Below are 27,652 nucleotides of genomic sequence, written 5' to 3' on the forward strand. Positions count from 1 at the left end.
ACACCCTTCCCTCCTGTAAGTGTTATGCTTCCTGCTCCTTTAGCCTCACACCCTTCCCTCCTGTAAGTGTTATGCTTCCCTCTCCTTTAACCTCATACCCTTCCCTCCTGTAAGTGTTATGCTTCCCGCTCCTTTAGCCTCACGCCCTTCCTTCCTGTGTAAGGGTTCTGCTTCCCACTCCTTTAGCCTCACACCCTTCCCTCCTGTGTTATGCGTCCTACTCCTTTAGCCTCACACCCTTCCTTCCTGTAAGTGTTATGCTTCCCGCTCCTTTAGCCTCACACCCTTCCTTCCTGTAAGTGTTATGCTTCCCGCTCCTTTAGCCTCACACCCTTCCTTCCTGTAAGTGTTATGCTTCCCACTCCTTTAGCCTCACACGCTTCCTTTCTGTAAGTGTTATGCTTCCCGCTCCTTTAGCCTCACACCCTTCCTTCCTGTGAGTGTTATGCTTCTCGCTCCTTTAGCCTCACACCCTTCCTTCCTGTAAGTGTTATGCTTCCCGCTCCTTTAGCCTCACACGCTTCCTTCCTGTAAGTGTTATGCTTCCCGCTCCTTTAGCCTCACACCCTTCCTTCCTGTAAGTGTTATGCTTCCCGCTCCTTTAGCCTCACACCCTTCCTTCCTGTAAGTGTTATGCTTCCCGCTCCTTTAGCCTAACACCCTTCCTTCCTGTAAGTGTTATGCTTCCCGCTCCTTTAGCCTCACACCCTTCCTTCGTGTAAGTGGTATGCTTCCCGCTCCTTTAGCCTCACACGCTTCCTTTCTGTAAGTGTTATGCTTTTCGATCCTTTAGCCTCACACCCTTCCTTCCTGTGTAAGGGTTCTGCTTCCCGCTCCTTTAACCTCACACCCTTCCTTCCTGTAAGGGTTATGCCTCCCGCTCCTTTAGCCTCACGCCCTTCCTTCCTGTGTAAGGGTTCTGCTTCCCGCTCCTTTAGCCTCACACCCTTCCCTCCTGTGTTATGCGTCCTACTCCTTTAGCCTCACACCCTTCCTTCCTGTAAGGGTTGCGCTTCCTGCTCCTTTAGCCTCACACCCTTCCTTCCTGTAAGTGTTACGCGTCCTACTCCTTTAGCCTCACACCCTTCCTTCCTGTAAGTGTTACGTGCCCTGCTCCTTTAGCCTCACACACTTCCTTCCTGTAAGTGTTATGCTTCCTGCTCCTTTAACCTCACACCCTTCCCTCCTGTAAGTGTTGTGCTTCCCTCTCCTTTAACCTCACACCCTTCCCTCCTGTAAGTGTTATGCTTCCTACTCCTTTAGCCTCACGCCCTTCCTTCCTGTGTAAGGGTTCTGCTTCCCGCTCCTTTAGCCTCACACCCTTCCCTCCTGTGTTATGCGTCCTACTCCTTTAGCCTCACACCCTTCCTTCCTGTAAGTGTTATGCTTCCCGCTCCTTTAGCCTCACACCCTTCCTTCCTGTAAGTGTTATGCTTACCGCTCCTTTAGCCTCACACCCTTCCTTCCTGTGTTATGTGTCCTACTCCTTTAGCCTCACACCCTTCCTTCCTGTGTTATGTGTCCTACTCCTTTAGCCTCACACCCTTCCTTCCTGTAAGTGTTATGCTTCCCGCTCCTTTAGCCTCACACGCTTCCTTCCTGTAAGTGTTATGCTTCCCGCTCCTTTAGCCTCACACCCTTCCTTCCTGTAAGTGTTATGCTTCCCGCTCCTTTAGCCTCACACCCTTCCTTCCTGTAAGTGTTATGCTTCCCACTCCTTTAGCCTCACACGCTTCCTTCCTGTAAGTGTTATGCTTCCCGCTCCTTTAGCCTCACACCCTTCCTTCCTGTAAGTGTTATGCTTCCCGCTCCTTTAGCCTCACACCCTTCCTTCCTGTAAGTGTTATGCTTCCCGCTCCTTTAGCCTAACACCCTTCCTTCCTGTAAGTGTTATGCTTCCCGCTCCTTTAGCCTCACACCCTTCCTTCCTGTAAGTGGTATGCTTCCCGCTCCTTTAGCCTCACACGCTTCCTTTCTGTAAGTGTTATGCTTTTCGATCCTTTAGCCTCACACCCTTCCTTCCTGTGTAAGGGTTCTGCTTCCCGCTCCTTTAACCTCACACCCTTCCTTCCTGTAAGGGTTATGCTTCCCGCTCCTTTAGCCTCACGCCCTTCCTTCCTGTGTAAGGGTTCTGCTTCCCGCTCCTTTAGCCTCACACCCTTCCCTCCTGTGTTATGCGTCCTACTCCTTTAGCCTCACAACCTTCCTTCCGGTAAAGGTTGCGCTTCCTGCTCCTTTAGCCTCACACCCTTCCTTCCTGTAAGTGTTACGCGTCCTACTCCTTTAGCCTCACACCCTTCCTTCCTGTAAGTGTTACGTGCCCTGCTCCTTTAGCCTCACACACTTCCTTCCTGTAAGCGTTATGCTTCCTGCTCCTTTAACCTCACACCCTTCCCTCCTGTAAGTGTTGTGCTTCCCTCTCCTTTAACCTCACACCCTTCCCTCCTGTAAGTGTTATGCTTCCTACTCCTTTAGCCTCACGCCCTTCCTTCCTGTGTAAGGGTTCTGCTTCCCGCTCCTTTAGCCTCACAACCTTCCCTCCTGTGTTATGCGTCCTACTCCTTTAGCCTCACACCCTTCCTTCCTGTAAGTGTTATGCTTCCCGCTCCTTTAGCCTCACACCCTTCCTTCCTGTAAGTGTTATGCTTACCGCTCCTTTAGCCTCACACCCTTCCTTCCTGTGTTATGTGTCCTACTCCTTTAGCCTCACACCCTTCCTTCCTGTAAGTGTTATGCTTCCCGCTCCTTTAGCCTCACACCCTTCCTTCCTGTAAGTGTTATGCTTCCCGCTCCTTTAGCCTCACACGCTTCCTTCCTGTAAGTGTTATGCTTCCCGCTCCTTTAGCCTCACACCCTTCCTTCCTGTAAGTGTTATGCTTCCCGCTCCTTTAGCCTCACACCCTTCCTTCCTGTAAGTGTTATGCTTCCCGCTCCTTTAGCCTAACACCCTTCCTTCCTGTAAGTGTTATGCTTCCCGCTCCTTTAGCCTCACACCCTTCCTTCGTGTAAGTGGTATGCTTCCCGCTCCTTTAGCCTCACACGCTTCCTTTCTGTAAGTGTTATGCTTTTCGATCCTTTAGCCTCACACCCTTCCTTCCTGTGTAAGGGTTCTGCTTCCCGCTCCTTTAACCTCACACCCTTCCTTCCTGTAAGGGTTATGCTTCCCGCTCCTTTAGCCTCACACCCTTCCTTCCTGTGTAAGGGTTCTGCTTCCCGCTCCTTTAACCTCACACCCTTCCCTCCTGTGTTATGCGTCCTACTCCTTTAGCCTCACACCCTTCCTTCCTGTAAGGGTTGCGCTTCCTGCTCCTTTAGCCTCACACCCTTCCTTCCTGTAAGTGTTACGCATCCTACTCCTTTAGCCTCACACCCTTCCTTCCTGTAAGTGTTACGTGCCCTGCTCCTTTAGCCTCACACACTTCCTTCCTGTAAGCGTTATGCTTCCTGCTCCTTTAACCTCACACCCTTCCCTCCTGTAAGTGTTGTGCTTCCCTCTCCTTTAACCTCACACCCTTCCCTCCTGTAAGTGTTATGCTTCCTACTCCTTTAGCCTCACGCCCTTCCTTCCTGTGTAAGGGTTCTGCTTCCCGCTCCTTTAGCCTCACACCCTTCCCTCCTGTGTTATGCGTCCTACTCCTTTAGCCTCACACCCTTCCTTCCTGTAAGTGTTATGCTTCCCGCTCCTTTAGCCTCACACCCTTCCTTCCTGTAAGTGTTATGCTTACCGCTCCTTTAGCCTCACACCCTTCCTTCCTGTGTTATGTGTCCTACTCCTTTAGCCTCACACCCTTCCTTCCTGTGTTATGTGTCCTACTCCTTTAGCCTCACACCCTTCCTTCCTGTAAGTGTTATGCTTCCCGCTCCTTTAGCCTCACACGCTTCCTTCCTGTAAGTGTTATGCTTCCTGCTCCTTTAGCCTCACACCCTTCCTTCCTGTAAGTGTTATGCTTCCCGCTCCTTTAGCCTCACACCCTTCCTTCCTGTAAGTGTTATGCTTCCCACTCCTTTAGCCTCACACGCTTCCTTCCTGTAAGTGTTATGCTTCCCGCTCCTTTAGCCTCACACCCTTCCTTCCTGTAAGTGTTATGCTTCCCGCTCCTTTAGCCTCACACCCTTCCTTCCTGTAAGTGTTATGCTTCCCGCTCCTTTAGCCTAACACCCTTCCTTCCTGTAAGTGTTATGCTTCCCGCTCCTTTAGCCTCACACCCTTCCTTCCTGTAAGTGGTATGCTTCCCGCTCCTTTAGCCTCACACGCTTCCTTTCTGTAAGTGTTATGCTTTTCGATCCTTTAGCCTCACAGCCTTCCTTCCTGTGTAAGGGTTCTGCTTCCCGCTCCTTTAACCTCACACCCTTCCTTCCTGTAAGGGTTATGCTTCCCGCTCCTTTAGCCTCACGCCCTTCCTTCCTGTGTAAGGGTTCTGCTTCCCGCTCCTTTAGCCTCACACCCTTCCCTCCTGTGTTATGCGTCCTACTCCTTTACCCTCACACCCTTCCTTCCGGTAAAGGTTGCGCTTCCTGCTCCTTTAGCCTCACACCCTTACTTCCTGTAAGTGTTACGCATCCTACTCCTTTAGCCTCACACCCTTCCTTCCTGTAAGTGTTACGTGCCCTGCTCCTTTAGCCTCACACACTTCCTTCCTGTAAGCGTTATGCTTCCTGCTCCTTTAACCTCACACCCTTCCCTCCTGTAAGTGTTGTGCTTCCCTCTCCTTTAACCTCACACCCTTCCCTCCTGTAAGTGTTATGCTTCCTACTCCTTTAGCCTCACGCCCTTCCTTCCTGTGTAAGGGTTCTGCTTCCCGCTCCTTTAGCCTCACACCCTTCCCTCCTGTGTTATGCGTCCTACTCCTTTAGCCTCACACCCTTCCTTCCTGTAAGTGTTATGCTTCCCGCTCCTTTAGCCTCACACCCTTCCTTCCTGTAAGTGTTATGCTTACCGCTCCTTTAGCCTCACACCCTTCCTTCCTGTGTTATGTGTCCTACTCCTTTAGCCTCACACCCTTCCTTCCTGTAAGTGTTATGCTTCCCGCTCCTTTAGCCTCACACCCTTCCTTCCTGTAAGTGTTATGCTTCCCGCTCCTTTAGCCTCACACCCTTCCTTCCTGTAAGTGTTATGCTTCCCGCTCCTTTAGCCTCACGCCCTTCCTTCCTGTGTAAGGGTTCTGCTTCCCGCTCCTTTAGCCTCACACCCTTCCCTCCTGTGTTATGCGTCCTACTCCTTTAGCCTCACACCCTTCCTTCCTGTAAGTGTTATGCTTCCTGCCCCTTTACCCTCACACCCTTCCTTCTTGTAAGTGTTATGCATCTTGCTCTTTAGCCTCATACCCTTCCTGTGAGTGTTATGCATCTTGCTCTTTAGCCTCACACCCTTCCCTCCTGTGTTATGCGTCCTACTCCTTTAGCCTCACACCCTTCCTTCCTGTAAGTGTTATGCTTCCTGCTCCTTTAGCCTCACACGCTTCCTTCCTGTAAGTGTTATGCTTCCCGCTCCTTTAGCCTCACACGCTTCCTTTCTGTAAGTGTTATGCTTCCCGCTCCTTTAGCCTCACACCCTTCCTTCCTGTAAGTGTTACGCTTCCCGCTCCTTTAGCCTCACACGCTTCCTTCCTGTAAGTGTTATGCTTCCCGCTCCTTTAGCCTCACACCCTTCCTTCCTGTAAGTGTTATGCTTCCCGCTCCTTTAGCCTCACACCCTTCCTTCCTGTAAGTGTTATGCTTCCCGCTCCTTTAGCCTCACACGCTTCCTTCCTGTAAGTGTTATGCTTCCCGCTCCTTTAGCCTCACACCCTTCCTTCCTGTAAGTGTTATGCTTCCCGCTCCTTTAGCCTCACACGCTTCCTTCCTGTAAGTGTTATGCTTCCCGCTCCTTTAGCCTCACACCCTTCCTTCCTGTAAGTGTTATGCTTCCCGCTCCTTTAGCCTCACACCCTTCCTTCCTGTAAGTGTTATGCTTCCCGCTCCTTTAGCCTAACACCCTTCCTTCCTGTAAGTGTTATGCTTCCCGCTCCTTTAGCCTCACACCCTTCCTTCGTGTAAGTGGTATGCTTCCCGCTCCTTTAGCCTCACACGCTTCCTTTCTGTAAGTGTTATGCTTTTCGATCCTTTAGCCTCACACCCTTCCTTCCTGTGTAAGGGTTCTGCTTCCCGCTCCTTTAACCTCACACCCTTCCTTCCTGTAAGGGTTATGCTTCCCGCTCCTTTAGCCCCACGCCCTTCCTTCCTGTGTAAGGGTTCTGCTTCCCGCTCCTTTAGCCTCACACCCTTCCCTCCTGTGTTATGCGTCCTACTCCTTTAGCCTCACACCCTTCCTTCCTGTAAGGGTTGCGCTTCCTGCTCCTTTAGCCTCACACCCTTCCTTCCTGTAAGTGTTACGCGTCCTACTCCTTTAGCCTCACACCCTTCCTTCCTGTAAGTGTTACGTGCCCTGCTCCTTTAGCCTCACACACTTCCTTCCTGTAAGCGTTATGCTTCCTGCTCCTTTAACCTCACACCCTTCCCTCCTGTAAGTGTTGTGCTTCCCTCTCCTTTAACCTCACACCCTTCCCTCCTGTAAGTGTTATGCTTCCTACTCCTTTAGCCTCACGCCCTTCCTTCCTGTGTAAGGGTTCTGCTTCCCGCTCCTTTAGCCTCACACCCTTCCCTCCTGTGTTATGCGTCCTACTCCTTTAGCCTCAGACCCTTCCTTCCTGTAAGTGTTATGCTTCCCGCTCCTTTAGCCTCACACCCTTCCTTCCTGTAAGTGTTATGCTTACCGCTCCTTTAGCCTCACACCCTTCCTTCCTGTGTTATGTGTCCTACTCCTTTAGCCTCACACCCTTCCTTCCTGTGTTATGTGTCCTACTCCTTTAGCCTCACACCCTTCCTTCCTGTAAGTGTTATGCTTCCCGCTCCTTTAGCCTCACACGCTTCCTTCCTGTAAGTGTTATGCTTCCCGCTCCTTTAGCCTCACACCCTTCCTTCCTGTAAGTGTTATGCTTCCCGCTCATTTAGCCTCACACCCTTCCTTCCTGTAAGTGTTATGCTTCCCACTCCTTTAGCCTCACACGCTTCCTTCCTGTAAGTGTTATGCTTCCCGCTCCTTTAGCCTCACACCCTTCCTTCCTGTAAGTGTTATGCTTCCCGCTCCTTTAGCCTCACACCCTTCCTTCCTGTAAGTGTTATGCTTCCCGCTCCTTTAGCCTAACACCCTTCCTTCCTGTAAGTGTTATGCTTCCCGCTCCTTTAGCCTCACACCCTTCCTTCCTGTAAGTGGTATGCTTCCCGCTCCTTTAGCCTCACACGCTTCCTTTCTGTAAGTGTTATGCTTTTCGATCCTTTAGCCTCACACCCTTCCTTCCTGTGTAAGGGTTCTGCTTCCCGCTCCTTTAACCTCACACCCTTCCTTCCTGTAAGGGTTATGCTTCCCGCTCCTTTAGCCTCACGCCCTTCCTTCCTGTGTAAGGGTTCTGCTTCCCGCTCCTTTAGCCTCACACCCTTCCCTCCTGTGTTATGCGTCCTACTCCTTTAGCCTCACACCCTTCCTTCCGGTAAAGGTTGCGCTTCCTGCTCCTTTAGCCTCACACCCTTCCTTCCTGTAAGTGTTACGCGTCCTACTCCTTTAGCCTCACACCCTTCCTTCCTGTAAGTGTTACGTGCCCTGCTCCTTTAGCCTCACACACTTCCTTCCTGTAAGCGCTATGCTTCCTGCTCCTTTAACCTCACACCCTTCCCTCCTGTAAGTGTTGTGCTTCCCTCTCCTTTAACCTCACACCCTTCCCTCCTGTAAGTGTTATGCTTCCTACTCCTTTAGCCTCACGCCCTTCCTTCCTGTGTAAGGGTTCTGCTTCCCGCTCCTTTAGCCTCACACCCTTCCCTCCTGTGTTATGCGTCCTACTCCTTTAGCCTCACACCCTTCCTTCCTGTAAGTGTTATGCTTCCCGCTCCTTTAGCCTCACACCCTTCCTTCCTGTAAGTGTTATGCTTACCGCTCCTTTAGCCTCACACCCTTCCTTCCTGTGTTATGTGTCCTACTCCTTTAGCCTCACACCCTTCCTTCCTGTAAGTGTTATGCTTCCCGCTCCTTTAGCCTCACACCCTTCCTTCCTGTAAGTGTTATGCTTCCCGCTCCTTTAGCCTCACACCCTTCCTTCCTGTAAGTGTTATGCTTCCCGCTCCTTTAGCCTCACGCCCTTCCTTCCTGTGTAAGGGTTCTGCTTCCCGCTCCTTTAGCCTCACACCCTTCCCTCCTGTGTTATGCGTCCTACTCCTTTAGCCTCACACCCTTCCTTCCTGTAAGTGTTATGCTTCCTGCCCCTTTACCCTCACACCCTTCCTTCTTGTAAGTGTTATGCATCTTGCTCTTTAGCCTCATACCCTTCCTGTGAGTGTTATGCATCTTGCTCTTTAGCCTCACACCCTTCCCTCCTGTGTTATGCGTCCTACTCCTTTAGCCTCACACCCTTCCTTCCTGTAAGTGTTATGCTTCCCGCTCCTTTAGCCTCACACGCGTCCTTCCTGTTAGTGTTATGCTTCCCGCTCCTTTAGCCTCACACGCTTCCTTTCTGTAAGTGTTATGCTTCCCGCTCCTTTAGCCTCACACCCTTCCTTCCTGTAAGTGTTACGCTTCCCGCTCCTTTAGCCTCACACGCTTCCTTCCTGTAAGTGTTATGCTTCCCGCTCCTTTAGCCTCACACCCTTCCTTCCTGTAAGTGTTATGCTTCCCGCTCCTTTAGCCTCACACCCTTCCTTCCTGTAAGTGTTATGCTTCCCGCTCCTTTAGCCTCACACGCTTCCTTCCTGTAAGTGTTATGCTTCCCGCTCCTTTAGCCTCACACCCTTCCTTCCTGTAAGTGTTATGCTTCCCGCTCCTTTAGCCTCACACCCTTCCTTCCTGTAAGTGTTATGCTTCCCGCTCCTTTAGCCTAACACCCTTCCTTCCTGTAAGTGTTATGCTTCCCGCTCCTTTAGCCTCACACCCTTCCTTCCTGTAAGTGGTATGCTTCCCGCTCCTTTAGCCTCACACGCTTCCTTTCTGTAAGTGTTATGCTTTTCGATCCTTTAGCCTCACACCCTTCCTTCCTGTGTAAGGGTTCTGCTTCCCGCTCCTTTAACCTCACACCCTTCCTTCCTGTAAGGGTTATGCTTCCCGCTCCTTTAGCCTCACGCCCTTCCTTCCTGTGTAAGGGTTCTGCTTCCCGCTCCTTTAGCCTCACACCCTTCCCTCCTGTGTTATGCGTCCTACTCCTTTAGCCTCACACCATTCCTTCCTGTAAGGGTTGCGCTTCCTGCTCCTTTAGCCTCACACCCTTCCTTCCTGTAAGTGTTACGCGTCCTACTCCTTTAGCCTCACACCCTTCCTTCCTGTAAGTGTTACGTGCCCTGCTCCTTTAGCCTCACACACTTCCTTCCTGTAAGCGTTATGCTTCCTGCTCCTTTAACCTCACACCCTTCCCTCCTGTAAGTGTTGTGCTTCCCTCTCCTTTAACCTCACACCCTTCCCTCCTGTAAGTGTTATGCTTCCTACTCCTTTAGCCTCACGCCCTTCCTTCCTGTGTAAGGGTTCTGCTTCCCGCTCCTTTAGCCTCACACCCTTCCCTCCTGTGTTATGCGTCCTACTCCTTTAGCCTCAGACCCTTCCTTCCTGTAAGTGTTATGCTTCCCGCTCCTTTAGCCTCACACCCTTCCTTCCTGTAAGTGTTATGCTTACCGCTCCTTTAGCCTCACACCCTTCCTTCCTGTGTTATGTGTCCTACTCCTTTAGCCTCACACCCTTCCTTCCTGTGTTATGTGTCCTACTCCTTTAGCCTCACACCCTTCCTTCCTGTAAGTGTTATGCTTCCCGCTCCTTTAGCCTCACACGCTTCCTTCCTGTAAGTGTTATGCTTCCCGCTCCTTTAGCCTCACACCCTTCCTTCCTGTAAGTGTTATGCTTCCCGCTCATTTAGCCTCACACCCTTCCTTCCTGTAAGTGTTATGCTTCCCACTCCTTTAGCCTCACACGCTTCCTTCCTGTAAGTGTTATGCTTCCCGCTCCTTTAGCCTCACACCCTTCCTTCCTGTAAGTGTTATGCTTCCCGCTCCTTTAGCCTCACACCCTTCCTTCCTGTAAGTGTTATGCTTCCCGCTCCTTTAGCCTAACACCCTTCCTTCCTGTAAGTGTTATGCTTCCCGCTCCTTTAGCCTCACACCCTTCCTTCCTGTAAGTGGTATGCTTCCCGCTCCTTTAGCCTCACACGCTTCCTTTCTGTAAGTGTTATGCTTTTCGATCCTTTAGCCTCACACCCTTCCTTCCTGTGTAAGGGTTCTGCTTCCCGCTCCTTTAACCTCACACCCTTCCTTCCTGTAAGGGTTATGCTTCCCGCTCCTTTAGCCTCACGCCCTTCCTTCCTGTGTAAGGGTTCTGCTTCCCGCTCCTTTAGCCTCACACCCTTCCCTCCTGTGTTATGCGTCCTACTCCTTTAGCCTCACACCCTTCCTTCCGGTAAAGGTTGCGCTTCCTGCTCCTTTAGCCTCACACCCTTCCTTCCTGTAAGTGTTACGCGTCCTACTCCTTTAGCCTCACACCCTTCCTTCCTGTAAGTGTTACGTGCCCTGCTCCTTTAGCCTCACACACTTCCTTCCTGTAAGCGCTATGCTTCCTGCTCCTTTAACCTCACACCCTTCCCTCCTGTAAGTGTTGTGCTTCCCTCTCCTTTAACCTCACACCCTTCCCTCCTGTAAGTGTTATGCTTCCTACTCCTTTAGCCTCACGCCCTTCCTTCCTGTGTAAGGGTTCTGCTTCCCGCTCCTTTAGCCTCACACCCTTCCCTCCTGTGTTATGCGTCCTACTCCTTTAGCCTCACACCCTTCCTTCCTGTAAGTGTTATGCTTCCCGCTCCTTTAGCCTCACACCCTTCCTTCCTGTAAGTGTTATGCTTACCGCTCCTTTAGCCTCACACCCTTCCTTCCTGTGTTATGTGTCCTACTCCTTTAGCCTCACACCCTTCCTTCCTGTAAGTGTTATGCTTCCCGCTCCTTTAGCCTCACACCCTTCCTTCCTGTAAGTGTTATGCTTCCCGCTCCTTTAGCCTCACACCCTTCCTTCCTGTAAGTGTTATGCTTCCCGCTCCTTTAGCCTCACGCCCTTCCTTCCTGTGTAAGGGTTCTGCTTCCCGCTCCTTTAGCCTCACACCCTTCCCTCCTGTGTTATGCGTCCTACTCCTTTAGCCTCACACCCTTCCTTCCTGTAAGTGTTATGCTTCCTGCCCCTTTACCCTCACACCCTTCCTTCTTGTAAGTGTTATGCATCTTGCTCTTTAGCCTCATACCCTTCCTGTGAGTGTTATGCATCTTGCTCTTTAGCCTCACACCCTTCCCTCCTGTGTTATGCGTCCTACTCCTTTAGCCTCACACCCTTCCTTCCTGTAAGTGTTATGCTTCCCGCTCCTTTAGCCTCACACGCGTCCTTCCTGTTAGTGTTATGCTTCCCGCTCCTTTAGCCTCACACGCTTCCTTTCTGTAAGTGTTATGCTTCCCGCTCCTTTAGCCTCACACCCTTCCTTCCTGTAAGTGTTACGCTTCCCGCTCCTTTAGCCTCACACGCTTCCTTCCTGTAAGTGTTATGCTTCCCGCTCCTTTAGCCTCACACCCTTCCTTCCTGTAAGTGTTATGCTTCCCGCTCCTTTAGCCTCACACCCTTCCTTCCTGTAAGTGTTATGCTTCCCGCTCCTTTAGCCTCACACGCTTCCTTCCTGTAAGTGTTATGCTTCCCGCTCCTTTAGCCTCACACCCTTCCTTCCTGTAAGTGTTATGCTTCCCGCTCCTTTAGCCTCACACCCTTCCTTCCTGTAAGTGTTATGCTTCCCGCTCCTTTAGCCTAACACCCTTCCTTCCTGTAAGTGTTATGCTTCCCGCTCCTTTAGCCTCACACCCTTCCTTCCTGTAAGTGGTATGCTTCCCGCTCCTTTAGCCTCACACGCTTCCTTTCTGTAAGTGTTATGCTTTTCGATCCTTTAGCCTCACACCCTTCCTTCCTGTGTAAGGGTTCTGCTTCCCGCTCCTTTAACCTCACACCCTTCCTTCCTGTAAGGGTTATGCTTCCCGCTCCTTTAGCCTCACGCCCTTCCTTCCTGTGTAAGGGTTCTGCTTCCCGCTCCTTTAGCCTCACACCCTTCCCTCCTGTGTTATGCGTCCTACTCCTTTAGCCTCACACCATTCCTTCCTGTAAGGGTTGCGCTTCCTGCTCCTTTAGCCTCACACCCTTCCTTCCTGTAAGTGTTACGCGTCCTACTCCTTTAGCCTCACACCCTTCCTTCCTGTAAGTGTTACGTGCCCTGCTCCTTTAGCCTCACACACTTCCTTCCTGTAAGCGTTATGCTTCCTGCTCCTTTAACCTCACACCCTTCCCTCCTGTAAGTGTTGTGCTTCCCTCTCCTTTAACCGCACACCCTTCCCTCCTGTAAGTGTTATGCTTCCTACTCCTTTAGCCTCACGCCCTTCCTTCCTGTGTAAGGGTTCTGCTTCCCGCTCCTTTAGCCTCACACCCTTCCCTCCTGTGTTATGCGTCCTACTCCTTTAGCCTCACACCCTTCCTTCCTGTAAGTGTTATGCTTCCCGCTCCTTTAGCCTCACACCCTTCCTTCCTGTAAGTGTTATGCTTCCCGCTCCTTTAGCCTCACGCCCTTCCTTCCTGTGTAAGGGTTCTGCTTCCCGCTCCTTTAGCCTCACACCCTTCCCTCCTGTGTTATGCGTCCTACTCCTTTAGCCTCACACCCTTCCTTCCTGTAAGTGTTATGCTTCCTGCCCCTTTACCCTCACACCCTTCCTTCTTGTAAGTGTTATGCATCTTGCTCTTTAGCCTCACACCCTTCCCTCCTGTGTTATGCGTCAAACTCCTTTAGCCTCACACCCTTCCTTCCTGTAAGTGTTATGCTTCCCGCTCCTTTAGCCTCACACCCTTCCTTCCTGTAAGTGTTATGCTTCCCGCTCCTTTAGCCTCACACCCTTCCTTCCTGTAAGAGTTATGCTTCCTGCACCTTTAGCCTCACACCCTTCCTTCCTGTAAGTGTTATGCTTCCCGCTCCTTTAGCCTCACACCCATCCTTCCTGTAAGTGTTACGTGTCCTGCTCCTTTAGCCTCACACCCTTCCTTCCTGTAAGCGTTATGCTTCCTGCTCCTTTAGCCTCACACCCTTCCCTCCTGTAAGTGTTATGCCTCTTGCTCCTTTAGCCTCACACCCTTCCCTCCTGTAAGTGTTACGTGTCCTGCTCCTTTAGCCTCACACCCTTCCTTCCTGTAAGTGTTATGCTTCCTGCTCCTTTAGCCTCACACCCTTCCCTCCTGTAAGTGTTATGCTTCCCTCTCCTTTAACTTCACACCCTTCCCTCCTGTAAGTGTTATGCTTCCCGCTCCTTTAGCCTCACGCCCTTCCTTCCTGTAAGGGTTATGCTTCCCGCTCCTTTAGCCTCACACCCTTCCTTCCTGTAAGTGTTATTCTTCCCGCTCCTTTAGCCTCACACGCTTCCTTTCTGTAAGTGTTATGCTTCCCGCTCCTTTAGCCTCACACCCTTCCTTCCTGTAAGTGTTATGCTTCCCGCTCCGTTAGCCTCACACCCTTCCTTCCTGTAAGTGTTATGCTTCCCGCTCCTTTAGCCTCACACGCTTCCTTCCTGTAAGTGTCATGCTTCCCGCTCCTTTAGCATCACACCCTTCCTTCCTGTAAGTGTTATGCTTCCCGCTCCTTTAGCCTCACACCCTTCCTTCCTGTAAGTGTTATGCTTCCCGCTCCTTTAGCCTCACACCCTTCCTTCCTGTAAGTGTTATGCTTCCCGCTCCTTTAGCCTCACACCCTTCCTTCCTGTAAGTGTTATGCTTCCCGCTCCTTTAGCCTCACACCTTTCCTTCCTGTAAGTGTTATGCTTCCCGCTCCTTTAGCCTCACACCCTTCCTTCCTGTAAGTGTTATGCTTCCGGCTCCTTTAGCCTCACACCCTTCCTTCCTGTAAGGGTATGCTTCCCGCTCCTTTAGCCTCACGCCCTTCCTTCCTGTGTAAGGGTTCTGCTTCCCGCTCCTTTAGCCTCACACCCTTCCCTCCTGTGTTATGCGTCCTACTCCTTTAGCCTCACACCCTTCCCTCCTGTGTTATGCGTCCTACTCCTTTAGCCTCACACCCTTCCTTCCTGTAAGGGTTGCGCTTCCTGCTCCTTTAGCCTCACACCCTTCCTTCCTGTAAGTGTTATGCTTCCTGCTCCTTTAGCCTCACACACTTCCTTCCTGTAAGTGTTACGCGTCCTGCTCCTTTAGCCTCACACCCTTCCTTCCTGTAAGCGTTATGCTTCCTGCTCCTTTAGCCTCACACCCTTCACTCCTGTAAGTGTTATGCTTCTTGCTCCTTTAGCCTCACACCCTTCCCTCCTGTAAGTGTTATGCTTCCTGCTCCTTTAGCCTCACACCCTTCCCTCCTGTAAGTGTTATGCTTCCCTCTCCTTTAACCTCACACCCTTCCCTCCTGTAAGTGTTATGCTTCCCGCTCCTTTAGCCTCACGCCCTTCCTTCCTGTGTAAGGGTTCTGCTTCCCGCTCCTTTAGCCTCACACCCTTCCCTCCTGTGTTATGCGTCCTACTCCTTTAGCCTCACACCCTTCCTTCCTGAAAGTGTTATGCTTCCCGCTCCTTTAGCCTCACACCCTTCCTTCCTGTAAGTGTTATGCTTCCCGCTCCTTGAGCCTCACACGCTTCCTTTCTGTAAGTGTTATGCTTCCCGCTCCTTTAGCCTCACACCCTTCCTTCCTGTAAGTGTTATGCTTCCCGCTCCTTTAGCCTCACACCCTTCCTTCCTGTAAGTGTTATGCTTCCCGCTCCTTTAGCCTCACACGCTTCCTTCCTGTAAGTGTTATGCTTCCCGCTCCTTTAGCCTCACACGCTTCCTTCCTGTAAGTGTTATGCTTCCCGCTCCTTTAGCCTCACACCCTTCCTTCCTGTAAGTGTTATGCTTCCCGCTCCTTTAGCCTCACACGCTTCCTTCCTGTAAGTGTTATGCTTCCCGCTTCTTTAGCCTCACACCCTTCCATCCTGTAAGTGTTATGCTTCCCGCTCCTTTAGCCTCACACCCTTCCTTCCTGAAAGTGTTATGCTTCCCTCTCCTTTAGCCTCACACCCTTCCTTCCTGAAAGTGTTATGCTTCCCGCTCCTTTAGCCTCACACCCTTCCTTCCTGTAAGTGTTATGCTTCCCGCTCCTTTAGCCTCACACGCTTCCTTTCTGTAAGTGTTATGCTTCCCGCTCCTTTAGCCTCACACCCTTCCTTCCTGTAAGTGTTATGCTTCCCGCTCCTTTAGCCTCACACCCTTCCTTCCTGTAAGTGTTATGCTTCCCGCTCCTTTAGCCTCACACGCTTCCTTCCTGTAAGTGTTATGCTTCCCGCTCCTTTAGCCTCACACCCTTCCTTCCTGTAAGTGTTATGCTTCCCGCTCCTTTAGCCTCACACCCTTCCTTCCTGTAAGTGTTATGCTTCCCGCTTCTTTAGCCTCACACGCTTCCTTCCTGTAAGTGTTATGCTTCCCGCTTCTTTAGCCTCACACCCTTCCATCCTGTAAGTGTTATGCTTCCCGCTCCTTTAGCCTCACACCCTTCCTTCCTGTAAGTGTTATCCTTCCCGCTCCTTTAGCCTCACACCCTTCCTTTCTTTAAGTGTTATGCTTCCCGCTCCTTTAGCCTCACACCCTTCCTTCCTGTAAGTGGTATGCTTCCCGCTCCTTTAGCCTCACACCCTTCCTTCCTGTAAGTGTTATGCTTCCCGCTCCTTTAGCCTCACACCCTTCCTTCCTGTAAGGGTTATGCTTCCTGCTCCTTTAACCTCAAACCCTTCCTTCCTGTAAGGGTTATGCTTCCCGCTCCTTTAGCCTCACGCCCTTCCTTCCTGTGTAAGGGTTCTGCTTCCCGCTCCTTTAGCCTCACACCCTTCCCTCCTGTGTTATGCGTCCTACTCCTTTAGCCTCACACCCTTCCCTCCTATGTTATGCGTCCTACTCCTTTAGCCTCACACCCTTCCTTCCTGTAAGAGTTGCGCTTCCTGCTCCTTTAGCCTCACACCCTTCCTTCCTGTAAGTGTTACGCGTCCTGCTCCTTTAGCCTCACACCCTTCCTTCCTGTAAGTGTTACGCACCCTGCTCCTTTAGCCTCACACCCTTCCTTCCTGTAAGCGTTATGCTTCCTGCTCCTTTAACCTCACACCCTTCCCTCCTGTAAGTGTTATGCTTCCCTCTCCTTTAACCTCACACCCTTCCCTCCTGTAAGTGTTATGCTTCCCGCTCCTTTAGCCTCACGCCCTTCCTTCCTGTGTAAGGGTTCTGCTTCCCGCTCCTTTAGCCTCACACCCTTCCCTCCTGTGTTATGTGTCCTACTCCTTTAGCCTCACACCCTTCCCTCCTGTAAGTGTTATGCTTCCCTCTCCTTTAACCTCACACCCTTCCCTCCTGTAAGTGTTATGCTTCCCGCTCCTTTAGCCTCACGCCCTTCCTTCCTGTGTAAGGGTTCTGCTTCCCACTCCTTTAGCCTCACACCCTTCCCTCCTGTGTTATGCGTCCTACTCCTTTAGCCTCACACCCTTCCTTCCTGTAAGTGTTATGCTTCCCGCTCCTTTAGCCTCACACCCTTCCTTCCTGTAAGTGTTATGCTTCCCGCTCCTTTAGCCTCACACCCTTCCTTCCTGTAAGTGTTATGCTTCTCGCTCCTTTAGCCTCACACCCTTCCTTCCTGTAAGTGTTATGCTTCCCGCTCCTTTAGCCTCACACGCTTCCTTCCTGTAAGTGTTATGCTTCCCGCTCCTTTAGCCTCACACCCTTCCTTCCTGTAAGTGTTATGCTTCCCGCTCCTTTAGCCTCACACCCTTCCTTCCTGTAAGTGTTATGCTTCCCGCTCCTTTAGCCTCACACGCTTCCTTCCTGTAAGTGTCATGCTTCCCGCTCCTTTATCCTCACACCCTTGCTTCCTGTAAGTGTTATGCTTCCCGCTCCTTTAGCCTCACACCCTTCCTTCCTGTAGGGGTTATGCTTCCCGCTCCTTTAGCCTCACACGCCCTTCCTTCCTGTGTAAGGGTTCTGCTTCCCGCTTCTTTAGCCTCACACCCTTCCCTCCTGTGTTATGCGTCCTACTCCTTTAGCCTCACACCCTTCCCTCCTGTGTTATGCGTCCTACTCCTTTAGCCTCACACCCTTCCTTCCTGTAAGTGTTATGCTTCCCGCTCCTTTAGCCTCACACGCTTCCTTCCTGTAAGTGTTATGCTTCCCGCTCCTTTAGCCTCACACCCTTCCTTCCTGTAAGTGTTATGCTTCCCGCTCCTTTAGCCTCACACGCTTCCTTTCTGTAAGTGTTATGCTTCCCGCTCCTTTAGCCTCACACCCTTGCTTCCTGTAAGTGTTATGCTTCCCGCTCCTTTAGCCTCACACGCTTCCTTCCTGTAAGTGTTATGCTTCCCGCTCCTTTAGCCTCACACCCTTCCTTCCTGTAAGTGTTATGCTTCCCGCTCCTTTAGCCTCACACCCTTCCTTCCTGTAAGTGTTATGCTTCCCGCTCCTTTAGCCTCACACGCTTCCTTCCTGTAAGTGTTATGCTTCCCGCTCCTTTAGCCTCACACCCTTCCTTCCTGTAAGTGTTATGCTTCCCGCTCCTTTAGCCTCACACCCTTCCTTCCTGTAAGTGTTATGCTTCCCGCTCCTTTAGCCTAACACCCTTCCTTCCTGTAAGTGTTATGCTTCCCGCTCCTTTAGCCTCACACCCTTCCTTCCTGTAAGTGGTATGCTTCCCGCTCCTTTAGCCTCACACGCTTCCTTTCTGTAAGTGTTATGCTTTTCGATCCTTTAGCCTCACACCCTTCCTTCCTGTGTAAGGGTTCTGCTTCCCGCTCCTTTAACCTCACACCCTTCCTTCCTGTAAGGGTTATGCTTCCCGCTCCTTTAGCCTCACGCCCTTCCTTCCTGTGTAAGGGTTCTGCTTCACGCTCCTTTAGCCTCACACCCTTCCCTTCTGTGTTATGCGTCCTACTCCTTTAGCCTCACACCCTTCCTTCCTGTAAGGGTTGCGCTTCCTGCTCCTTTAGCCTCACACCCGTCCTTCCTGTAAGTGTTACGCGTCCTGCTCCTTTAGCCTCACACCCTTCCTTCCTGTAAGTGTTACGTGCCCTGCTCCTTTAGCCTCACACCCTTCCTTCCTGTAAGCGTTATGCTTCCCTCTCCTTTAACCTCACACCCTTCCCTCCTGTAAGTGTTATGCTTCCCACTCCTTTAGCCTCACGCCCTTCCTTCCTGTGTAAGCGTTCTGCTTCCCGCTCCTTTAGCCTCACACCCTTCCCTCCTGTGTTATGCGTCCTACTCCTTTAGCCTCACACCCTTCCTTCCTGTAAGTGTTATGCTTCCCGCTCCTTTAGCCTCACACCCTTCCTTCCTGTAAGTGTTATGCTTACCGCTCCTTTAGCCTCACTACCTTCCTTCCTGTGTTATGCGTCCTACTCCTTTAGCCTCACACCCTTCCATCCTGTAAGTGTTATGCTTCCCGCTCCTTTAGCCTCACACCCTTCCTTCCTGTAAGTGTTATGCTTCCCGCTCCTTTAGCCTCACACCCTTCCTTCCTGTAAGTGTTATGCTTCCCGCTCCTTTAGCCTCACACCCTTCCTTCCTGTAAGTGTTATGCTTCCCGCTCCTTTACCCTCACGCCCTTCCTTCCTGTAAGTGTTATGCTTCCCGCTCCTTTAGCCTCACACCCTTCCCTCCTGTAAGTGTTATGCTTCCCACTCCTTTAGCCTCACGCCCTTCCTTCCTGTGTAAGGGTTCTGCTTCCCGCTCCTTTAGCCTCACACCCTTCCCTCCTGTGTTATGCGTCCTACTCCTTTAGCCTCACACCCTTCCTTCCTGTAAGTGTTATGCTTCCTGCCCCTTTATCCTCACACCCTTCCTTCTTGTAAGTGTTATGTATCTTGCTCTTTAGCCTCACACCCTTCCCTCCTGTGTTATGCGTCCTACTCCTTTAGCCTCACACCCTTCCTTCCTGTAAGTGTTATGCTTCCCGCTCCTTTAGCCTCACACCCTTCCTTCCTGTAAGTGTTATGCTTCCCGCACCTTTAGCCTCACACCCTTCCTTCCTGTAAGTGTTATGCTTCCCGCTCCTTTAGCCTCACACCCTTCCTTCCTGTAAGTGTTACGCGTCCTGCTCCTTTAGCCTCACACCCTTCCTTCCTGTAAGCGTTATGCTTCCTGCTCCTTTAGCCTCACACCCTTCCCTCCTGTAAGTGTTATGCCTCTTGCTCCTTTAGCCTCACACCCTTCCCTCCTGTAAGTGTTATGCTTCCTGGTCCTTTAGCCTCACACCCTTCCCTCCTGTAAGTGTTATGCTTCCCTCTCCTTTAACCTCACACCCTTCCCTCCTGTAAGTGTTATGCTTCCCGCTCCTTTAGCCTCACGCCCTTCCTTCCTGTAAGGGTTATGCTTCCCGCTCCTTTAGCCTCACACCCTTCCTTCCTGTAAGTGTTATTCTTCCCGCTCCTTTAGCCTCACACGCTTCCTTTCTGTAAGTGTTATGCTTCCCGCTCCTTTAGCCTCACACCCTTCCTTCCTGTAAGTGTTATGTTTCCCGCTCCGTTAGCCTCACACCCTTCCTTCCTGTAAGTGTTATGCTTCCCGCTCCTTTAGCCTCACACGCTTCCTTCCTGTAAGTGTTATGCTTCCCGCTCCTTTAGCATCACACCCTTCCTTCCTGTAAGTGTTATGCTTCCCGCTCCTTTAGCCTCACACCCTTCCTTCTTGTAAGTGTTATGCTTCCCGCTCCTTTAGCCTCACACCCTTCCTTCCTGTAAGTGTTATGCTTCCCGCTCCTTTAGCCTCACACCCTTCCTTCCTGTAAGTGTTATGCTTCCCGCTCCTTTAGCCTCACACCTTTCCTTCCTGTAAGTGTTATGCTTCCCGCTCCTTTAGCCTCACACCCTTCCTTCCTGTAAGTGTTATGCTTCCGGCTCCTTTAGCCTCACACCCTTCCTTCCTGTAAGGGTTATGCTTCCCGCTCCTTTAGCCTCACGCCCTTCCTTCCTGTGTAAGGGTTCTGCTTCCCGCTCCTTTAGCCTCACACCCTTCCCTCCTGTGTTATGCGTCCTACTCCTTTAGCCTCACACCCTTCCCTCCTGTGTTATGCGTCCTACTCCTTTAGCCTCACACCCTTCCTTCCTGTAAGGGTTGCGCTTCCTGCTCCTTTAGCCTCACACCCTTCCTTCCTGTAAGTGTTATGCTTCCTGCTCCTTTAGCCTCACACCCTTCCTTCCTGTAAGTGTTACGCGTCCTGCTCCTTTAGCCTCACACCCTTCCTTCCTGTAAGCGTTATGCTTCCTGCTCCTTTAGCCTCACACCCTTCACTCCTGTAAGTGTTATGCTTCTTGCTCCTTTAGCCTCACACCCTTCCCTCCTGTAAGTGTTATGCTTCCTGCTCCTTTAGCCTCACACCCTTCCCTCCTGTAAGTGTTATGCTTCCCTCTCCTTTAACCTCACACCCTTCCCTCCTGTAAGTGTTATGCTTCCCGCTCCTTTAGCCTCACGCCCTTCCTTCCTGTGTAAGGGTTCTGCTTCCCGCTCCTTTAGCCTCACACCCTTCCCTCCTGTGTTATGCGTCCTACTCCTTTAGCCTCACACCCTTCCTTCCTGAAAGTGTTATGCTTCCCGCTCCTTTAGCCTCACACCCTTCCTTCCTGTAAGTGTTATGCTTCCCGCTCCTTTAGCCTCACACGCTTCCTTTCTGTAAGTGTTATGCTTCCCGCTCCTTTAGCCTCACACCCTTCCTTCCTGTAAGTGTTATGCTTCCCGCTCCTTTAGCCTCACACCCTTCCTTCCTGTAAGTGTTATGCTTCCCGCTCCTTTAGCCTCACACGCTTCCTTCCTGTAAGTGTTATGCTTCCCGCTCCTTTAGCCTCACACCCTTCCTTCCTGTAAGTGTTATGCTTCCCGCTCCTTTAGCCTCACACCCTTCCTTCCTGTAAGTGTTATGCTTCCCGCTCCTTTAGCCTCACACGCTTCCTTCCTGTAAGTGTTATGCTTCCCGCTTCTTTAGCCTCACACCCTTCCATCCTGTAAGTGTTATGCTTCCCGCTCCTTTAGCCTCACACCCTTCCTTCCTGTAAGTGTTATCCTTCCCGCTCCTTTAGCCTCACACCCTTCCTTCCTTTAAGTGTTATGCTTCCCGCTCCTTTAGCCTCACACCCTTCCTTCCTGTAAGTGGTATGCTTCCCGCTCCTTTAGCCTCACACGCTTCCTTTCTGTAAGTGTTATGCTTCCCGCTCCTTTAGCCTCACACCCTTCCTTCCTGTAAGGGTTATGCTTCCTGCTCCTTTAACCTCACACCCTTCCTTCCTGTAAGGGTTATGCTTCCCGCTCCTTTAGCCTCACGCCCTTCCTTCCTGTTTAAGGGTTCTGCTTCCCGCTCCTTTAGCCTCACACCCTTCCCTCCTGTGTTATGGGTCCTACTCCTTTAGCCTCACACCCTTCCCTCCTGTGTTATGCGTCCTACTCCTTTAGCCTCACACCCTTCCTTCCTGTAAGGGTTGCGCTTCCTGCTCCTTTAGCCTCACACCCTTCCTTCCTGTAAGTGTTACGCGTCCTGCTCCTTTAGCCTCACACCCTTCCTTCCTGTAAGTGTTACGCACCCTGCTCCTTTAGCCTCACACCCTTCCTTCCTGTAAGCGTTATGCTTCCTGCTCCTTTAACCTCACACCCTTCCCTCCTGTAAGTGTTATGCTTCCCTCTCCTTTAACCTCACACCCTTCCCTCCTGTAAGTGTTATGCTTCCCGCTCCTTTAGCCTCACGCCCTTCCTTCCTGTGTAAGGGTTCTGCTTCCCGCTCCTTTAGCCTCACACCCTTCCCTCCTGTGTTATGCGTCCTACTCCTTTAGCCTCAAACCCTTCCTTCTTGTAAGTGTTATGCATCTTGCTCTTTAGCCTCATACCCTTCCTGTGAGTGTTATGCATCTTGCTCTTTAGCCTCACACCCTTCCCTCCTGTGTTATGCGTCCTACTCATTTAGCCTCACACCCTTCCTTCCTGTAAGTGTTATGCTTCCCGCTCCTTTAGCCTCACACCCTTCCTTCCTGTAAGTGTTATGCTTCCCGCTCCTTTAGCCTCACACCCTTCCTTCCTGTAAGGGTTATGCTTCCCGCTCCTTTAGCCTCACACCCTTCCTTCCTGTAAGTGTTATGCTTCCCGCTCCTTTAGCCTCACACCCTTCCTTCCTGTAAGTGTTATGCTTCCCGCTCCTTTAGCCTCACACCCTTCCTTCCTATAAGTGTTATGCTTCCCGCTCCTTTAGCCTCACACCCTTCCTTCCTGTAAGTGTTATGCTTCCCGCTCCTTTAGCCTCACACCCTTCCTTCCTGTAAGGGTTATGCTTCCCGCTCCTTTAGCCTCACACCCTTCCTTCCTGTAAGTGTTATGCTTCCCGCTCCTTTAGCCTCACACCCTTCCTTCCTGTAAGTGTTATGCATCTTGCTCTTTAGCCTCACACCCTTCCCTCCTGTGTTATGCTTCCTGCTCCTTTAGCCTCACACCCTTCCTCCCTGTAAGTGTTACGCGTCCTGCTCCTTTAGCCTCACACCCTTCCTTCCTGTAAGTGTTATGCTTCCCGCTCCTTTAGCCTCACACCCTTCCTTCCTGTAAGGGTTATGCTTCCCGCTCCTTTAGCCTCACACCCTTCCCTCCTGTGTTATGCTTCCTGCACCTTTAGCCTCACACCCTTCCTTCCTGTAAGTGTTACATGTCCTGCTCCTTTAGCCTCACACCCTTCCTTCCTGTGTACTGGCGATGGTTCTCTTGAACTCCCAACGATGTCCATCTCTTTGAACTTCTGGAAGTGCTCTCTATCATGTCTCCTGCAGCTCTGCAGGTTGACACGTGTATCCTATACAAGCATTTCCATCAGTCTAAAACTGATTTCTTCGGTAGTCAAGGACTCTCTTGCCAGAAAGGACTTTGAGCATTGGATCGAAGGAAAGAGGTGTGCTTGTGAATTATTATTCCCCTCGGAATCGGGAAATTATAAATGCCTCTTTTTGATGTTTCAGCAACAACTGCAAGAACATTGATGACAACCAAACCCACACCAGCGCCCAGCACAGCAGGTACTATATGACTCTGTAGCTACTGTCAACATTCTGTACATTTTAATTTTATTACATTGAAAAATCCTAGGTTAACAGAACAGATTATTAATGTTTGTGTTCTGTAATGGAAAATCCCATTGATGTATCAGGTTATCCTGTTACTGGATTACAGCTTTCCAGCAATTGATTCACAAAGAGTTTTCCAAGCATAAGTGTAAAGGTCACAGCTTATTCATGCATAAGCAACATCTAAACTTGAAATTACAATTACCACAGCATCAGTCTATGTTTAGAATGAACAGTGTATTATGATAGGTGTCCAGTCATAATTTCGAAAACATAATTTCGAAAGGAAAAAAAGTCGAATCAAAAATGTCAAAAAAAAAAATGTCGAATTGTTTTTTTTTTCGATATTTTTTTTTTGGCTCTAGTTTCTGTGAAAAAAATAGGTAAAAATAAAAAAAAGGGGGTCGGGGGGAACCCCCCCATTTCGAAAAAAAACGTCATTAAAAAAAAATTCAACATTTTTTTTTTCGACGTTTTCTTTTCGACTTTTTGGGCCTCATTACACGGAAGGCGGTAATGGTTAACGGCCACCGTTAATGGTAACGGTGACCGTTAACCATTACCGCCCTACTACGAGGTCCCTTAGCGGGTTGGTGCTTTAACGCCTGCTTTTTGCAGGCGTTAAAAACCAACCCGCTAAGGGACCTTGGAGCTAATTACGGCACCGCAAAATTGCGGTGCCGTAATTAGCACCTTCCACATTCCCATAGAGCCCTATGGGGCAGAAATGGGAATGGGGAAGGGCAATGGCGGAAGGGGGATTTACCGCCCCTCCAACCTTGGAATGGGGCGGTAAATCCCCTTTCCGCCAAGGCGGTGCCGGTATTTTACCGGCATGAGCCATGGCGCTAATAGCGCCATGGCTCACCGCCTTCCGTGTAATGAGGCCCTTTGACTTTCGAATATTTTGTATTCGAAATTATGTCTATGAACCATTATGATAATGCCATTTTCTTCCAGAAATGTATTTTGTGGATATTGATGTTACTTGTGTCATTTATGACATGTTTAATTTACACAAATAGAGGGTATTGCTATTTTGATAGCATGTTCATTCATGTACACATATAGATACGTTCAGTTATGTGAACATGTAGACATATTCAGTTGTGTTGACATGTAGACATTTTCAATTATGTAGATATATAGACATCTTTAGTTATGTAGACATTTAGAAATGTTCAATCATCTATACATGTTCAGTCATGTGGACCTCTATACATGTTCAGTCATGCAGATATGTTCCGTCATATAGACATGTTCAGTCATGCAGATACATTCCGTCATGTAGACATGTTCAGTCATGTGGACATCTATACATGTTCGATCATGCAGATATGTTCCATCATGTAGACATGTTCAGTCATATATCTCACACTTACCCATTCCTCTATCACTTTGGTCTGCAAAGAAACCCATATGCAGACATTACTCTGGGTTGTATACAATGCCAAAAGTAACACTCCCTTGTTTAATTGTGTAGGTATAAAAGTGACAACAATGATGATATCCTCTCCAACAACAACACCTAACCCACCAGGTACTAAATGAAAGTTTGTCTTTCCTTTCTTTTCTGCTACTTGTTGTTGATGCAATGGAAATGTTTGATTAAGAAAACACATCGAACCTGCATCTTTCCAGTTTGAACATCATAATCTATGTTATATGGCCAGTCTTTCCAACAGATACATGAGTCCACACCAGGAGAGAAGCCTGCCTGTGCCCTCATAAACAATGATCCAAGACATGGCTGCAAGACACTGATTTAAAAAACCTGTGTAGAGCACATAGCGGGAACAGAACTCAGTATGTGCCACAATCTCCAATCATACAAGTATGATAGTTTGTGATTCTTGTAAGTGGAAAACACACACACTATTTCTTGAATGCTTGGTACATCCTTTAATCCCAATGCAGAAGAGTATTCCCGTGGTGTTTCATGCTGCATGACTGATTAGCAGAGCTGGATGGCTTGCAAAGGGCCGTGGTCGATTGACACCACCATCATTGTGGTGACCAAGCACATAGCTTTACAAGCCACCCACTTCTCTGCAACAGATATGACAGCTGTGTGCCTTAGGGTTAAGATCAAATCAATAAACCATAACAGCCATTCGTATGCTGTAGAGAATATTTTAACCCTTTCAATCCTTTCAATCCCTGCCCCAGTGTGTATCATTAATTAGCAGATGGGGGATGGAGCTGGACAGCCACATCCTTTGCAATGTATAGGGTATAGAGTAGGCTGACAGTATAGAGGTCCATGTCTCCTACAGTTAAGTATTAAAGTCATGTTCTCATGTCAAATAAACTATTACGTCCAAAGGGACAAAACTGAAATTGTAATGTGAGGTATCGCGATTACATGCCGGATCGTTGGCAGTGTCAGTGGAAGTCAATAAAGACTGAAGGGAATATATTTTAGGTTTGTGGAAAGAATGATCTGTGATGGCTTTGAAATTAAGGCTCTGTACACCTTGGAAAAGGTGTTTGAAATGAAAAAAGATCTATAAATGCCTTAATTCACTGTGTCAAAGAAACTCCTTCTACTTAAATGGATCAGCACTGCCTTTTTGTAAGTCCATAAATCCCTGGAGATGTGAGCTGACTTGTTTAAAAAAAAAAAGAGCGGTACACGCACTAAGTCATTCAATATGTGCCTCTTTCCATGACTGCTCTTGAAGGTCTGTTGTAGGGTCACTGCCTAGGTAATGGAGCTAAGCTCCAAAGGCTACTGTAGAGTAGTTGCCGATATGACACAGAGAAACCACAGAATGCATGCAGGGGACCACCAATGTTTGCAGTTAAATGCAAACAGGTCCTCTGCCTGCAGTCTATCATTTGCACTACAGAGTGCAAACGTGACGTGTGAACTGCAGGTAAAATCACTTGCGTGCCTTCATTTTGCACTCTGCAGCGCAAACTGAGTCACCGTCTCCTGCCATTACTCATGCAGGCGGCATTTACAATGGATTGCTAGGGAATCCGCAAATCTTTGCTGTTATTTGTATGGTGGAGAGTAATGGGGCAGTGGAATAGTGCGTTACGATCCGTTCCAACTTTCCACCGAACAATCAATGAAGATGAGGGGTGGCGTGAAATGCACGCGTATCATTTTTACGCATGGTTTTTATGATTACATCTTATTTAGCTCAATGTGGGTGGGGGTGCTTCTAGAAAAACTTAAAATCTCTATGTGAAAATATAAATCATTGTGCCATATGGGACTGGGGAAAGTGGGCTAGTAGCTCTCTCCGTGCTCTAGAAATATCTTGCGACTGAAGACAAAACTCATGCATGTCTCATCTGAGAGCGAGAGTTTCTAGAAAGCAAGAGAGGACTGCCCTTCCCCAGTAGTTGCCCGCGCTCCTTTAAATTTCTTAAGTAATGAAAGAAGAGCAGCTGCGAATTGTTGCGTCTTTGAAATCAATTATGACATTGCCCTTTTTTAATGTTTCAGCAACAACTGCAACAACCGTGATCACAACCAAGCCTAAGACAACACACATCCCAGCAGGTAATAAAGGGATCCGGATCTTCAGAATTTCTCAATTTGAATAAACATTGGGTCCTTTCTGTGCAGGCGCGTAATGTGAATCTACAATCGCTGTGCCAAAGAATGCAATTATTGAGTCAGGACTGTAGCAAAATATCTCATTGCCATAATCACATTATGGGCCACATTGCATGCACGGCGGTGTGGTAAAAAAAGGTGGCAAATTGTAAGTATTTCTATTGCCGCCACTTTACCTCTCCATTGTCACAGTGTGGCACTATGAGGTTTGAAGTAAAGTGGAGGATATACTTCGAGCAGAATACTGTAGGAAAATCCAACACTTTACCCCCAAAAATCATCGCACTTACTGCAGCCAAATTACCACCTGCGATATTTCCAAAATAAAACCTGATGGAGTCCAGGGGACTCCAAAAAGAGGAATCACACTACGTGCCACTACTCACGAGCCTGTGGTAATTCCTCAGGACAAACTGGCGTTAACTGTAACTGATTTGGGCAGTAATTCCATGGATTTACTGCTAAATTACCACCAAATTTGTAATGATCCTCTACGTCTCACCCACTTGCACTGCCTCCTAGTGATCCCTTGCACTGGGGTCTGTATCTGTAACCATACAGTTCCCCCCACCCCCCTTCTTTCTGTACTTATCAGACACAACCTTTCTCTGGCCCTATGCATGCACTTGCCATTTGCTGGCTGCACTACCTCTGTATGTCGCTTTTTGCTATTTATTTATTTATTATGTATCTTTATGCCTTTGCTCAGCACTTTCCCCTTCACCCTTCTCCCGTGCACTCTCTCCTTTCCCTCTCCCATGCACTTGCGCGTTCTCAATGTCACTGGGCCTAGTAAGATCGTTGTTTGTACTCCCTTGTTCCTTTCCCTTGACTCGTCGCGCTCTGAAACACTTGTGTATGATACAAATAAAATATCAATCAATCAGTCAATCAATCAGCCTTACAGCATCTCCGCACTCTGCCAGATATGGG

The 27,652-nt window shown here is 49.6% G+C and overlaps 1 protein-coding gene across 1 annotated transcript in view; it reads left to right on the top strand.

Moving 5' to 3' along the window:
- Positions 1–27,652, top strand: part of LOC138492809 (uncharacterized) — a 469,421-nt gene that overhangs the window by 36,908 nt on the left and 404,861 nt on the right. Inside the window, exons 5-7 of the mRNA XM_069620163.1 lie at positions 23,041–23,097; positions 24,629–24,685; positions 26,606–26,662. Of these exons, the coding sequence (XP_069476264.1) occupies positions 23,041–23,097; positions 24,629–24,685; positions 26,606–26,662 (171 nt within the window). The remainder of the gene's footprint in view (positions 1–23,040; positions 23,098–24,628; positions 24,686–26,605; positions 26,663–27,652) is intronic.

The sequence above is a fragment of the Ambystoma mexicanum genome, chromosome 10 (genome assembly GCF_040938575.1).
Source record: "Ambystoma mexicanum isolate Mex_15411 chromosome 10, UKY_AmexF1_1, whole genome shotgun sequence".
Lineage (NCBI taxonomy): Eukaryota > Metazoa > Chordata > Amphibia > Caudata > Ambystomatidae > Ambystoma > Ambystoma mexicanum.